We start from the raw sequence: 12,761 nt of genomic DNA on the forward strand, positions 1-12,761 counted from the left end.
GGTAAGATGCAATGTCATGGCTCCCTGATAAGCATACGTATCCTCTCGGTCCCGACTTGCAGCGCCAGAACCAGCCTTACAGGGGTGACCCTGCACCCGGGTACGGGGGGGGTCTGCTGAAGGAACCCGGTGTGACTTCTGTGTCTGGCTCTCTCCTGCCAGCTTCGGCTGCTTCTTGCTCCGCAGTCACCTTTTCCTGTCCTGATCTCCCCCCCCTCGTTTTCCGCCCCGCGCTTGTCTGTGAAAACACGAAGGTGACAAGTAACGAACTGTCTGCCTGCGGAGCAGGGAAAACGGCTTTGCTTAGGTTATCGAGTGACCCCCGCTCCCACTAAAAGGCGCAGCTTTATGGGCCTCATTATGCTAATTCTCGGCCAGAAGTAACAGTGTTAATAGTTCTTTTAACAAAAAATGTGAACGATAATTTCCCTCAAAGTTAACTCGAGAAATATATAAATAGCATCCTTGTATTCAACTACAGTTATTTTTCTGCATAAAAAGGAAATTTATATGCAAAACTTCGAATATTCAGTCAGACGGCTTATAAATAACTTATTTAATGCCTAAAATCCACAGGCTTCGGTGGTGTTACCTGTTGCTAACTCACTGCAGAATTAGAACTGCCGGTCTTATAACAGTCTCCCCATTTTTTTTTGGTCTGTTTTAGAGCTCAGAATAAAGCCCCATTTTCTGTTAATCACACACATCACAAAAATAGTGAAGTGAAGCTCGGCCGGGGTGCTGCAGGCCTCCTGCGAGTACAGCTGCCCGGCTGGAACATGCCGTCAAACCGCCTTCGCCGTGTGGAGCTGTCAAAACCCCTCGCAGAGAGCACCTGGTTAATCCTGATCGTTTCCTCTCCGCAACGATCAAGATACTTCTGAACGAGAAAGAGTTGCCCCGATCAGCTCTAAAACCAGCGTAAGAAACAGCTTCTTAGGGGAAATATTATCACCGGGCATTGGGAGGAGTTAAACGAGTGAGTGTTCCCCCGGCGCCCCGGTTTGTCTGACTGGTTGGAGGACGAGAAGCACCTCGAGTGGCTCCCGGTGAGGGGATGGGAGGAGGAGAGCACAAACTTTCACCGTGACTCTATCGTGAACTTCCTGCGGTGCGGGGCACACGTGCAGCTTTTCACCTTTTCTTCACGTTCTGGACCAAATCCTTCCTGTTTTGATCTAATATAGATATCATTATTTAAAATATGGCTGTAATAGACGTGAACGCCGGGTAACTAACCTCGACAACATACATATAGCTTCAGTTCCTGCCAGGAACTAATTGGCTTTAATCCAACTGTTAAAACTCGCTTTTCAGCCTTTATTATAGTTACTCTCTAGTAATGTGTGGGTGGATTTGTTTGTAGTTTAGCATAGGCTGTCCCTGGCATTGCACCATACCTTGTACAGAACTGTCTGTAACACCAAACTGGAGGGGGAAAAAAAAGGTAAAACAAATAAGATTAGGTGCGGGGGCAATTACTTTATCATCCCGGTGGTGGGGAGCTCGAATTGTGAAGCTAATGTCAGCGGGCAATAAAACCTCTCTTGGCAAACTCTGCTAACACAAATTAGAGCAGGAACACTATAAAATATAAACCCCAACGTCTCTGACACTTGGTTTTACACCGCAAGTGGCGTTTCGGTGTGGCCTCGCCCGCCTGCAGACCCCGAACGGCCCCGGCGCCTTGCAGCTTCCCAGCTGCGCTCGCAAACAGGCTTTAAACAATCCCAGGAGTATTTTCCTTGGGAACACGGGCTCTCCTGCAGGTACAGGCTGTCTTTTCCTACTCCCTCATCCGCAGACAGTGTTCGGTCTGTCCCACCGCCGAACGGTGCGGTAGTGCCGGGTTCTCCCCGGTGTCAGCGCGGCCGGCGGCAAGGAGCTCGCAGAGTCCGGGAAACCCGACCATAACCCTCACGGAGAGAGAGGAAACAGATAAAGAACAGTGTTTCCTAAAAACGACAAAACAACTTGGTTCAAGGCACCATCGTGTGGCTTTATTAGCGAATAGGAAAGGTGCTGGATGTGTCTGGGACGTCAGCTAGCTGCGGCGCCCATACGAAGAGCACAGCAAGACACGTCGGGCTAATTAGTAAGCTGGCTTCCAAATGCATGCTAAAGGAGTAGGTGAACGGCATCAGGTTGTAGCAAGCAGACTTAAAAAGCATTAAGTAGTTAGTTTTGCATTACTTAAAGGAAACAGATGTATCTGGGGTATACAATGCAAGTGCTTCTTACAGTGCTGGAGCGCTAAGCTGGAGCGAGGGCCGCTGTGCAGATCACGGTCTGTTGGCTCAGAAACCTGTGGAAAACGCACGTCCTCCTTTCGAAAGAAGTACAAAACCGGGAGGAAACCACCACCTGCCCGCGGCCGCCGGTCGGTGCGTGCTCCCGGGCCCGCGGTTGGATGTCAGGTCACTCAGAGAGCACCAGTTCCGGGCTGTCAGAGCAGCCGCAAGCCTCGCTGGGGACCGGGTCACTGCCCTCATTGCTGCGGCCGCCATCCCGCGGCGGCACTGACGGGGCTCCGCTGCGCACCGAGGGCACAGCCGCCCTCCGCCTGCAGCGGCCCTTGTTCCCCCCCCCTCCCCGGGACGGCGGGCCGGGCCCAGACTCGCTGCAGCCAGCGCTCTCCTCTCGCCGTTAGGCCGCAGCCGGTAGCGGAGCCTAGCCGGGCCCGGGGACCCGCCGCCAACCGATGGGAGAGGGCGGACGGTGTCAGCGCCAGCGCTGCCGCCGGCCGAGCATTGGGCCGGAGCTGCCCCGCCCGCTCGGAGGAGCCTCTGACCCCGCTCTGAGACCGGGCCGCGGCTCCTCGGTGCTGAGGCGGCCCGTCCCGCACTAAGGGCCTACGCTTGGGCCGCGGGGCTTTTGCTCTGCACCTCGGGGCAGCGGCCGGTCCGGGAAGCAAGGGGGGAACGGGACGGCGGCGGGGGGGGACGGCGGCGGCGGGGGGGCAACACACGCTCGCCTCGGCCCCGCCCTTCCCGGCCGCTTGACAGGAGGGTGGTCACGTGCCGGCCGCAAAGCGCCTCTTTGCGACCTCAATGACAGGCAAAATGTGCGACAGGCGCTGTGGAGGCAGGGAGGGAGCGGCGCTGCCTCCTCCTCCTTCTCTTACTGCTGCTGCCGCCCGGGCCAGCGGCTGAGGTAGCGCTGCCCGCTCCCGGTCCCGGCCCGCTCCCGGCGCCCCGCTCGCCTCTCTCCTCCCTTCTCCCCTCCTTCTCCTCCGCACGCCGCCGCCGCCGCGCCGAGTTGCTGAGTTGGGGCAGCCCCTAGCGCGCCGCGGGAGCCCGAGAGGAACCGGGCGCCTCGATGAGCTCGTAGCTCCCACCCTGCCCCGTCCTCGCCGGCAGCAGCTCCAGGTGCGCGGGTGAGAGCAGAGCCGGGGACGCAGCTGGCTGCAATGGCGTCCAACATGGACCGAGAAATGATATTGGCTGATTTCCAGGTAAATTTCAAGCCGCCGCCACACAACCGTGGCCTCTCGCTGCTTTTCTCTTTCTCCTCGTTGCTGTGCTGCTGGTTCTTTGTGGGAAGGTCCAGGGTGGTGGGGGTGAAGCCCACCCTCCACAGCCTCTTGCTCTTTCTTTCTTTCTTTCTTTTTTTTTTTGTTTTGTCAGAAATGGGGAACGTGTGCCCTCTCCTCTCAAGGTGCGTGATCAAAATGTCTTCTTTTAACTTAGAGAGTTTCGGGTTTTAATGAAAACAGAAAATCTTTTTTGTTTTTTTTTTCATCCATTTTTGCTTGTTCCAACCCTCTGCAACCACCCCAGGCCCTGGGACAGCTGTGAGCCAGCTCACTTGGAAGAGGCAAATGCCAGGGAGGATACCAAACTCATCACTCCTCATGATTTGTCACGGTGTTTGTAATGAATCACTTACTGGTACTACAGATTAGAGCTGGGCAGAGGTGTTTCCATTATAACATCAACACTAGCTTCACGGTTGCCTCAGCCTATGACTGTTGTAATGACGGTAAAACTCTTCCTGCCCCATTCCAAACAACAACATGTTTATGTAGAAAGGAGGAATATGCCCTTAAAAGCTGTTTGTTATGTTCCTTCCTTCCTGCAAAAGGGTTATAATTTAACTTCAGACTTTTAAATCTCATTCCCAGAATAAAGTTTTTCTCTGAATAAAAGTGATGTGTTCAGAAGTCTGGTTAATCTGTTCAGTATATTGCTTCCTAATATTGCTTGCTCTTACATAGTTTTTCTAAGAACAAAAAAGTGGAAGGTACCTCCATTTGGAATAGTGGGTAGAGCCCAAAACAGAGTGGAAGGGTATCGGGTTATCTTTGAATATATCCTTTAAATATTTACTTTTCAATCCATGGTGTTTTTTTTTGTTTTGTTTTGGTTTTTTTTTGGAAGCTTTTTCCATTTCCAGTGGTTGTTCTTACATGGATAAGCTGTTGGATATTCTTGGATTCAGTTGTAAAACTGCTGTCTGTGTGTCCAACTTCTTAAAAGCCTGTTTCTCATCTGCTAGCTTAAAATAATCCCTTTGTTCACTCTGTGTGTGCCTTTAACAGGACTGTTTCTTTGGAATTACAGGTAGGGTGACTGTCATGTACATTATGTAATTCTCCTTTACAAAAAGTATCTGATACCTCACTGACGTAACACACGGAGTTCCCAGCTGATAACAGGGGAGTCTTTTCCCTTTCTGTACCTGAGTGCCTTACACCCATACTTATTAAAATGTTTTAACAAAGATTTGTATGAGGATCTTTTATTTTGCTGTGCTTGAAGGTGCTTTTGTGTGTGCAAGGAATGGTATCTCAATTCTAAGGCTGGGTTTTCGTAAGGAAGTTCTTCCAGTAACAGTACACTGTGTAAGAGAAAACCGGGGACCCTGATTCTGTGCTCATACTAGTGGGGACAGTCTTTTATGGAATTCCACTTTTATGGAATTCCCTGAAATAGCTTTAAATTCAGGAATCCCAAGTTAGTGGCTGTGAATGTAAGATTATTTTTGTTTTAATAGAGATTTCGATCTGTATCCACTTCCCAAGTTTTTAGTGTCAGCGCTGTTTTGCAATATTTTTGTGCTTGAGTTTTGAAACCAGTTAATAAAGGCATAAGAGCAACTGCAGTGTTGGTACCATGAAGACAAGTAAGTAGTATTGCAAGCTTGCAGAAGGGCGGTGGAGTCACAGAAATCAAGGATGACATAGTGTGTTTGAACCTAGACTCAGGAAGTATTTTATCCTGTAACAGTACTTACTTAAAAAGAACCCAAACCTTTTCTTCTTATATTTCAGCAGACAACTTTCCATTGTTTTTTTTTTTCTCTTTGTTTCACTTTCCCTTTTTTTTTCCTTTCTAAAAATCCTGTCAAGCTTCTGCCTGATTCTGAAACACTGACCTGTTAATTGTCATGCTGTTAAAGCTTCAGATTAGCAAAGGACAATGTCAGGCATTATTAGGCCTTGTATCTTGCAGAGTGGTAAAGGATTTGGGGTATTTTAAGTACTTGATGGAATTTGCAACTCGTTCACTAAGAATTTAAAATGTAAAATAAAACATTATGTGCAAAGTAATTTTGCATGGTTTTCCCTTCTGTATTTTCTGTACCTTTTAATTAATAAATGTTTTTCTCAGAGTTCTGCTGCTATCCTCTATATTTGTATGCGGTATCTTGTTGAAGAATGTTGTGCACACTGGAAAACCTAAAAGCTATTCTTTGCAGTTTTGTTCATCTCGTTGCTGAATTGAGTTGTGAGGGAAACTTCTATTTCACCCTTGCCTTTCCCAGTTACATTTAAGAAGGATAGAGCAATGTGTGAACTTTTAAAACCTGAAAGGATTTTCCCCCATTATAAAACTTGTGCCTTCAGCGAAGTCATGATTATGCTGATATCTCATGCTTTTATGAAGCTCTCATGGGCTTATTTGGTGCCTTTCAAAGCCATTGATTTCAACTAGAGCAGGACCTTGTACTGTGTTTGGTTTTCCCTTTTAGCTCTCATTGTTGTAACAGGTTGCTTCTCTGAGGTACTAAAAGGAAACACTTTCCACAATATTTTGTATATATACGTATGTATGCATAGAAGTGCTGCATAATTTTATTAAAGATTTAAACTATAGAGCAAAACACAAAACACAGTAAGTGATCTACCAACATGTTTTTTTCTTAATGTCTCAAAACAATTTAAGCCTGTTCTGTGTGGTTTGTAATTATTTTCTTTCCCTTTCCTTTTTTAATGAGGTTACTGTGTGCTACCCAAGGAGTACAAAGTAGGTATTCATACATGTGGGCTGTGTAAGCAACCTGTCTAACTTTTCCTTCTTAGGCTCTCTCTTAGGAAAGATTATGCAGAAACTTAACTTTATACATGACTAGTCTGATTGTTTTCAGTGGAAGTAGCTAAAGTAGTGGGGTTGAGCACACAAACAAGTTTTAGCTGTTTCACTAAATGCAATTCAGAATTTCTCCACAAAGTGTCATTGGCATATAGGAAAAACGCCCAACAATTTCTGCTTCTGTTTGTAGCAGAAACTCTTTGAAAGGTAACTGCCTGTGAGCTGGTAAAAAGGTGATGCTGCAATATGCTGGGGAAATTAAGGGCATAAAATTCCTACCAGTTTTTGTCAACATCACTCCTCTCCTTTTGTTTGTTGTGTTTAGCTGTAAAATGTTCTCCCATCTCCAGTGGGATACCCAGGTACTTGCAAGATACAAAAATATTAATGATCTATGCAGACTGGGGTCAATTTTTCATAATAAAGAAAATAGATGTTTTTCTTATCTTTTTTCCTTTTCAAATTATGAGTTTTAATTGCACTGAACTTAGTTAAATTGGCATAGTTTGGCTGTTAAGAAATGAACAATCCATATTGGCAGAAATGTCAGATATTGACATTTTTGTATGCAAGCAGTTTTACTTTTGTTAAACAGCTTCACCTAGGATAGGGACTAAAATTGTCAAGAATATCTGTTTGTCACTATAAGTTATACCCACCTACAGGACCACTTTATTCATGCTATGTGGTTGTCCTTCCAACAGTTCTAAATGTAGAGCCTAAGTGTTGGAGTACTGTGGGAATTTCCAGCTCCTGGGTGCCCACTTATTACAAGAATATCTGGCATGTGGAGCTTCAGGAGGAGGTTTCTCATAGAATTCACATTTTCCATTGACAAAATAAATAAGCAGCTCAGTCTTCTGAGCTAAGTCTTCCCACCCAGTAGCTCAGGTCTGGGTGGAAAGACTTTGGAGTAGAATGGCAGAACTAGAAAATCCTTGCTTTTATTGAACAACAGATATCTGATAGTTTTCTTCCGTCTTTCATCTGTGTTCATTGTGAAAAAAAGTTACATGAGTATTTTTTCTTTTTGCAGTTTTTTTTTTTACCCCTTGTACTGGGTACCAGACTGCTTTGGTATGATTCACCCGCATGTATGTAAAAATATCTTTCTTAAAACTTCACCTTTGTGTCAATCTGTTTCTTAAAACCAGAGGTTTGTGGGAGGAGCAAGGGGGAGTTGGGAATGAAGAACCTCATTGCCATCAGTTACAGAAAGGTGAGAAAGCATGCCACATGATTGTGTTTTTAGTTATAAAATCAACCATGGCATTGATGCATCAGCTTAGTATTTCTTTCCTTTTTGTTTTAAAGGTTTAACTGTAATTCAAACTACTCTTTTTCCTTCTGGAACAGCTAAAAGTAAAGAAACTGGAGATTCTGTTACACTTGGAAGTTAATACAGTGCTGTTAAATAACTGATAAGATATGTTTTTAAAGACTTTTTTGGTTTTGGTTATGAAAAACATCTATTTCAGCCCTGTTCAAGATTATCTCTGTTATGCCACTGTGCGTATTTTCACTCTCTAATCGTATATATACAGAATTTACATGTGTATTATTTTTTGGAGGGACTGATGAGGGAGCCTTACTTTCTTCTGTGTGTGCTGCCTTAGGTTTTTTGTCGCTTAAGGTACTGTCACTATGTAAATTTGGTGGGTGGAAAAGATACAGTAGCTTTGAGTCAGTACCCTTGCTTGATTCCTGCCCTGGACTATGTCTTACGCTGGGGGCTGGAAAGTCTTTCAACCATTTTCTGTAAGGGTAAACTGTCCATGAAGGGGTTTTGAGCAAATAGCAACGTTGATGTCCTTAACATTGATTTCTGAAAGAAAAGGTGGTGTTTTGTCATAAAAGCATTGGAGCATGAAAGACTGGTTTTGATTTCTTTGCAGACTTTCTGTGAAGTGGGTGGCAATTCACTTGGGACAAGATCCTCAACAAAAGATAGGTGCTGAAGAGACTTCCAGTTGAAGTTTAAGTTTTGGAAAGTGTCCTCCAATTTATGTTTAACATTCTTGAAGGCCTGCATTTTCATCAAAGAGTCTCCTAGATATCTAAAAATCTGGTTTTGCATGTGTTAAGATCTGTCCAAGTTTAAACCTCAGTCTTGCTCATAGCGAACTATTTTCTGTGTGCCCTCTCTGTAGGATAATAAGGCAGTGGGTGCCCCTAGAGCACACAGCTAAACTGAGCTCTGCAGCTCTCACCATAGTAGTTGGAAGGATCCAGTGCTCTATAGATTAGACATCAGGGTTTGGGATAGACACATTTGTTTCTTCATGCCCTCATATTGTGTATCTTTAGGTAGCAGTGGACTCTGCTAGGTTTCTAGTAGTTAGGTGCCAGGATGCTCAGCACTGTTTCACCTGTTTTTATGGATATAGGTTACAATATTCTTAGCTAAATCTTTAAATTGTTAAACAGCTGGTTTTCAGTGTAAAAAAGGGGAGTTTAAGACACTGTAAGATGTTGAAGTTCATACCTGTGAGACCTCTTAATTTACATTTCGATTAGGATTCCTTTTAACCCTTCTTGCTTTTTATCACATTATAGTTTTGTGCATTGCACAGTCAGTAACAGGATTGGAACTGGTAGTTGGACCTCCTGCTTTGCAACGCAATTGGTTTTGTTTGCTGTAAATGGCCTTAGGGTCAAGAGACAGGATAAAAGCATACTGTGTGCTTAGTGAGTTTTAATTTGGTTAGTTTGATTGCTGTTGTCTGCTTCCAAGACCATTGCTTCTGTTAATTTGTTCGGTGTGTTTCTGAAAAATTAACAGTGTAATTTCTTACGATGCTTTTAGGGTCGGCCGTAAACCCAAAGCTCTTTTTCATCAGAGCAAAGCTAGTTTGATTTACTAGCCAGCTTTCTGGTCTATAAACTGAAGCTCAAGTGGATTCCAGAGTCACACATAGAATCATAGAACAGTTAGGGTTGGAAAGGACCTTAAGTTCATCTAGTTCCAAACTCCCTGCCATGGGCAGGGACACCTCATATTAGACTATGTGACCCAAGGCTCTGTCCAGCCTGGCCTTGAACACTGCCAGGGATGGAGCATTCACAGCTTCCTTGGGCAACCCATTCCAGTGCCTCACCACCCTCACGGTAAAGAACTTCTTCCTTATATCTAATCTAAACTTCCCCTGTTTAAGTTTTAACCTGTTACCCCTTGTCCTGTCACTACAGAAAGAAATAGAAGTAAGTGATGGCCGTTTAGAAATGTTATAATGGATATTTCCACTGATAGCTGTTCATGGAAAAGCCAGCTAATTTCTCCTATATAAGGACAGATAGTTAATTAGAAATACTATCTGATGTTCATAGAGAAGAAAGAGGATACTGTGATTTGTGTGCATTTCAGCCCTGCTGCAAGAACCTAAATAATTTACCACAGGAGCACCAGTTCATCTTTAGAAAGAGGTTTATGCTGTTGCTTTAGTTCAATTACCTTGGAAAGGCTCTTCACGTCATAGTAATCATGTCACCATTTCCATCAACCCATTCATATAGGTATTTGGGTTAGTAGGTCACTGAAACAGATTGAGAGGTGGTAGATGTAGGATCCTTTTTCAAATGCCATGACAACTGATGCTAATTATAACACTGAAGTTATTAATTGTATATACTCCCAGAGGCTAGGAGCATGCTTTCATTGGAAGTTACTGTGAAAGTGATTTGGCACATTAAAAATAAAATGTGGGTAATTCTTGGTAAGCAAGGTTAATTTGCAGTAAACACACCAAGTTAATGTTTTTGTGTGGAAGGAGGTGTGAGAGAGGAGAGGATGAGGATTTGAGTGATTTGATACATGTCTTACGGGGTCCTGAGAATCTCCCATCTTGAGATTATTGCACTGGTGTTGGGAAGTCTGGAAGCGTAGAATATCCTTCTCTTTTTGGGTGGTTGTTATGGTTCAGTTACCATTGCAAGCCTACTTTTCATGTGTTTCCCTATCTGAAGCAAGAGTTAATAGCTTATTAAAAGAAATATATGGCATGTCTTTGATAGGATTTCATGTTTTTCTAGACAATGGTTAAGTCAGTGTGCATGTATGGGGCAGCCATGGGGTGAGTCCTTTCTTTTAACTACTGTAAGAAATAGAATAAAAAGCCTGGGGAAGGGCCTAACATTTTACTTGTCCCTCATCATTTGGATGAAAGGAAATGACATGCTTTCTGGCTGGATTGATGCCTACTAATTAAGCCAGGTTTTTGGAGTTGACTAGATAATGCGCAACTGTAAAACCAACCTGCTCAAAGAGGAAACCAAAGCCCTAATGTTATGCATTACATGTTGTTTGGTCTATCAAAGAAGTCATCTACTGGTCTTGTGTGTCTAACTGGTTGTGCAGGTCTTTGTTGTGCAGGAGTAGTTATACTTTCAAAAGATAATTCATTAAAGCTCAGGTTCTTGGAAAGGTTTTGAAACTAGAACAGAGGACGTTAGCCCTTGAGTTATTTTATACAGGTTTCACATTTTATGTGTAGCAGGAAACGATTTGTAAAGACAAGAACTCTAAAACTGAGTCACCTCTATTATTCTTATTTTTAAAGGTCAGGTTGTTTGTGTGAGCAAATATCAAAGGTGCCGTATCAGATCAGATCAAGGAGCCAGCTGGCCTAATGTCTCCTCTGCAGCAGTCGTTAGTCCTTAGGAAAGAACCAAAAGAAACAGAATTTGAATGGGTTTGCCTCATCCTAGTTTCTACAAGTCAGCACTTTAAGAGCTTGATGATGGGGTTATTATAAGATGGGGTTGTATATAAATTTCTCTCTAGAAATCTTAACCCTTTCTGACTTGCACCCCGATAAATTTCACCAAAAAGCTAGTGTCAGCAGTATAGGAGTGTCAGGTTGATGTCAAGAGCAGTCTTCTGTGAAAAATTCATATTTAAATTCCTTTAGGATTTGGGGGCAATCATCTGGTCCTGGTGTTTTTTTTTTCTGTATGTCTCTACTGACACTTTAGGATGAGAGAGCTCTCTGCAAAGACCAGCTTTGTTATAGGATGGTCCCTAAGTTCCTCTGTAGTGAGTATGAGTGCACAGATTTCATTTAGCTTTTCCAATATGCCCTGACTGTCTTTGAATACTTCTTCAGTATCTTCTTGCTTTGGTCCACTGACTCTCTGGCAGACTTTCTTGTCCTTGTGTGTGTTTAGAAGCTTGTATAATTTTTATCTTTAGAGAAATGTTTTTTTCAGTCCAGTTTTGTTGGCCTGCATTATGGTATGACTTGTGCTCTGCTGGGATTGAGTGGTCTTCTCTTTCCCTGTTTTGGATACCGTTCTCAGGTTTTTAAGAACATGTCCATTCTTTGTGGTCCTGTTCTTTACCAAAAAAACCTGAGGGTTTGTGGAATGTGGAGTAAAATATTTTTTGTATGGATTAATACTCTTCCTTGTGTGCATACCTGGAAAGTGGCCTTTATTTATTCTTTAGTTGTTTTTAAGGTTCTGCTTTTGAGGCAAAGAGGAGAAAGGAGATGACTGCAGATATCCAGTAAGCAAAAGCATTTGTCTGACTTGTGCAGTTCTTTTTTGGTTTTCATCAGTTTTTCTCATGTGATAATGTATAAGATACTGTGAGAGCTAAATAACTGTGATTCAGGATGTCTTGGGTTTTTTACCTTCACTGAGATACACAAACACAGAAACTTTGGGACAATCCTAACTGAAGCTTTTTGTAGTTGCTGGGTAAAGGCTGTTTTCAGTCCTCGGGAAAGACAGTTTAGTAGTCCAGGGTACTAATTAATGGGTACTGACTTTTGGTTTGGTTTGGTTTTTAATTCAGTTTGAGCACTGCTCTTTGTGTGTAGTGCACGTGGCTTAAACACTAGGGTTTGCATGGGGCTTGGGAGGCTAGGGTTCATGTCTTGGCTCAGCTCATGGGCTTCCTAGGGATGTGCCTTCGTGGTATTCTGGAAACAGAATTTGCTCCAGAGTCTTGAGAGTGTTCAAAGTCTGCTGGAAACCATTTGAAAGTGGTTAGTGTGGTGCAAAGTTAGCTAGTTCTGCTAAGAAGTGGTTAGGGCTTCATGCTACCAGTTTAGACTTTGTAGCCTGCTTGCTTTGTGCAGAAGGCTTGCAGTCATCTCAGACTGTGAGCAAAGGTCACGCTTGTCTGTTTGGTAACTAATAGGTAGAAATGTCTTCTGTGACCTTCAGAAATGCTGTTTCTTCTTTTATTCCCCCATTCCTCCTGTAGGAAAGGACTAATGCTTCTTTACATCAGTGTTTTGTCTAAGGTGGTGCTTAAATAGTAGAACGATGAATCTTGTAAATAGTTGGGGGTGGGAGTTCAAATGCATCGGGCAAAGTTTGAGCCTGGCATATTTGCCTAAACCTTTTCTCGATTTCTGATACTGGTAAGTGTATTAGCTTGTTTTTGTTAAGCCAACAGCTGGTGAATCTGCTTGATTTTTACCAGATGGTCTCCTGAGTTAT

At 43.6% G+C, this 12,761-nt stretch overlaps 1 protein-coding gene and 1 long non-coding RNA gene across 2 annotated transcripts in view; one reads left to right on the forward strand and one right to left on the reverse strand.

The window, feature by feature from the left end:
- Nucleotides 1-527: 527 nt before the first annotated feature.
- Nucleotides 528-2,362, reverse strand: LOC130595231 (uncharacterized). Its single transcript, XR_008971263.1, has 2 exons — nt 2,242-2,362; nt 528-1,955 (listed from the first exon to the last, which is right to left on the reverse strand). It is a non-coding gene; the product is annotated as an uncharacterized LOC130595231 (long non-coding RNA).
- Nucleotides 2,363-2,997: 635 nt separating this feature from the next.
- Nucleotides 2,998-12,761, forward strand: part of FAF1 (Fas associated factor 1) — a 169,855-nt gene continuing 160,091 nt past the window's right edge. The window contains exon 1 of the mRNA XM_057401776.1: nt 2,998-3,454. Within this exon, the coding sequence (XP_057257759.1) occupies nt 3,410-3,454 (45 nt within the window). The 5' untranslated portion in view covers nt 2,998-3,409. The remainder of the gene's footprint in view (nt 3,455-12,761) is intronic.

The sequence above is a fragment of the Pezoporus wallicus genome, unplaced genomic scaffold, assembly GCF_028554395.1.
Source record: "Pezoporus wallicus isolate ANWC-B61680 ecotype Strahan unplaced genomic scaffold, APGP_CSIRO_Pwel_v1 contig_1035, whole genome shotgun sequence".
Classification (NCBI taxonomy): Eukaryota; Metazoa; Chordata; class Aves; order Psittaciformes; family Psittacidae; genus Pezoporus; species Pezoporus wallicus.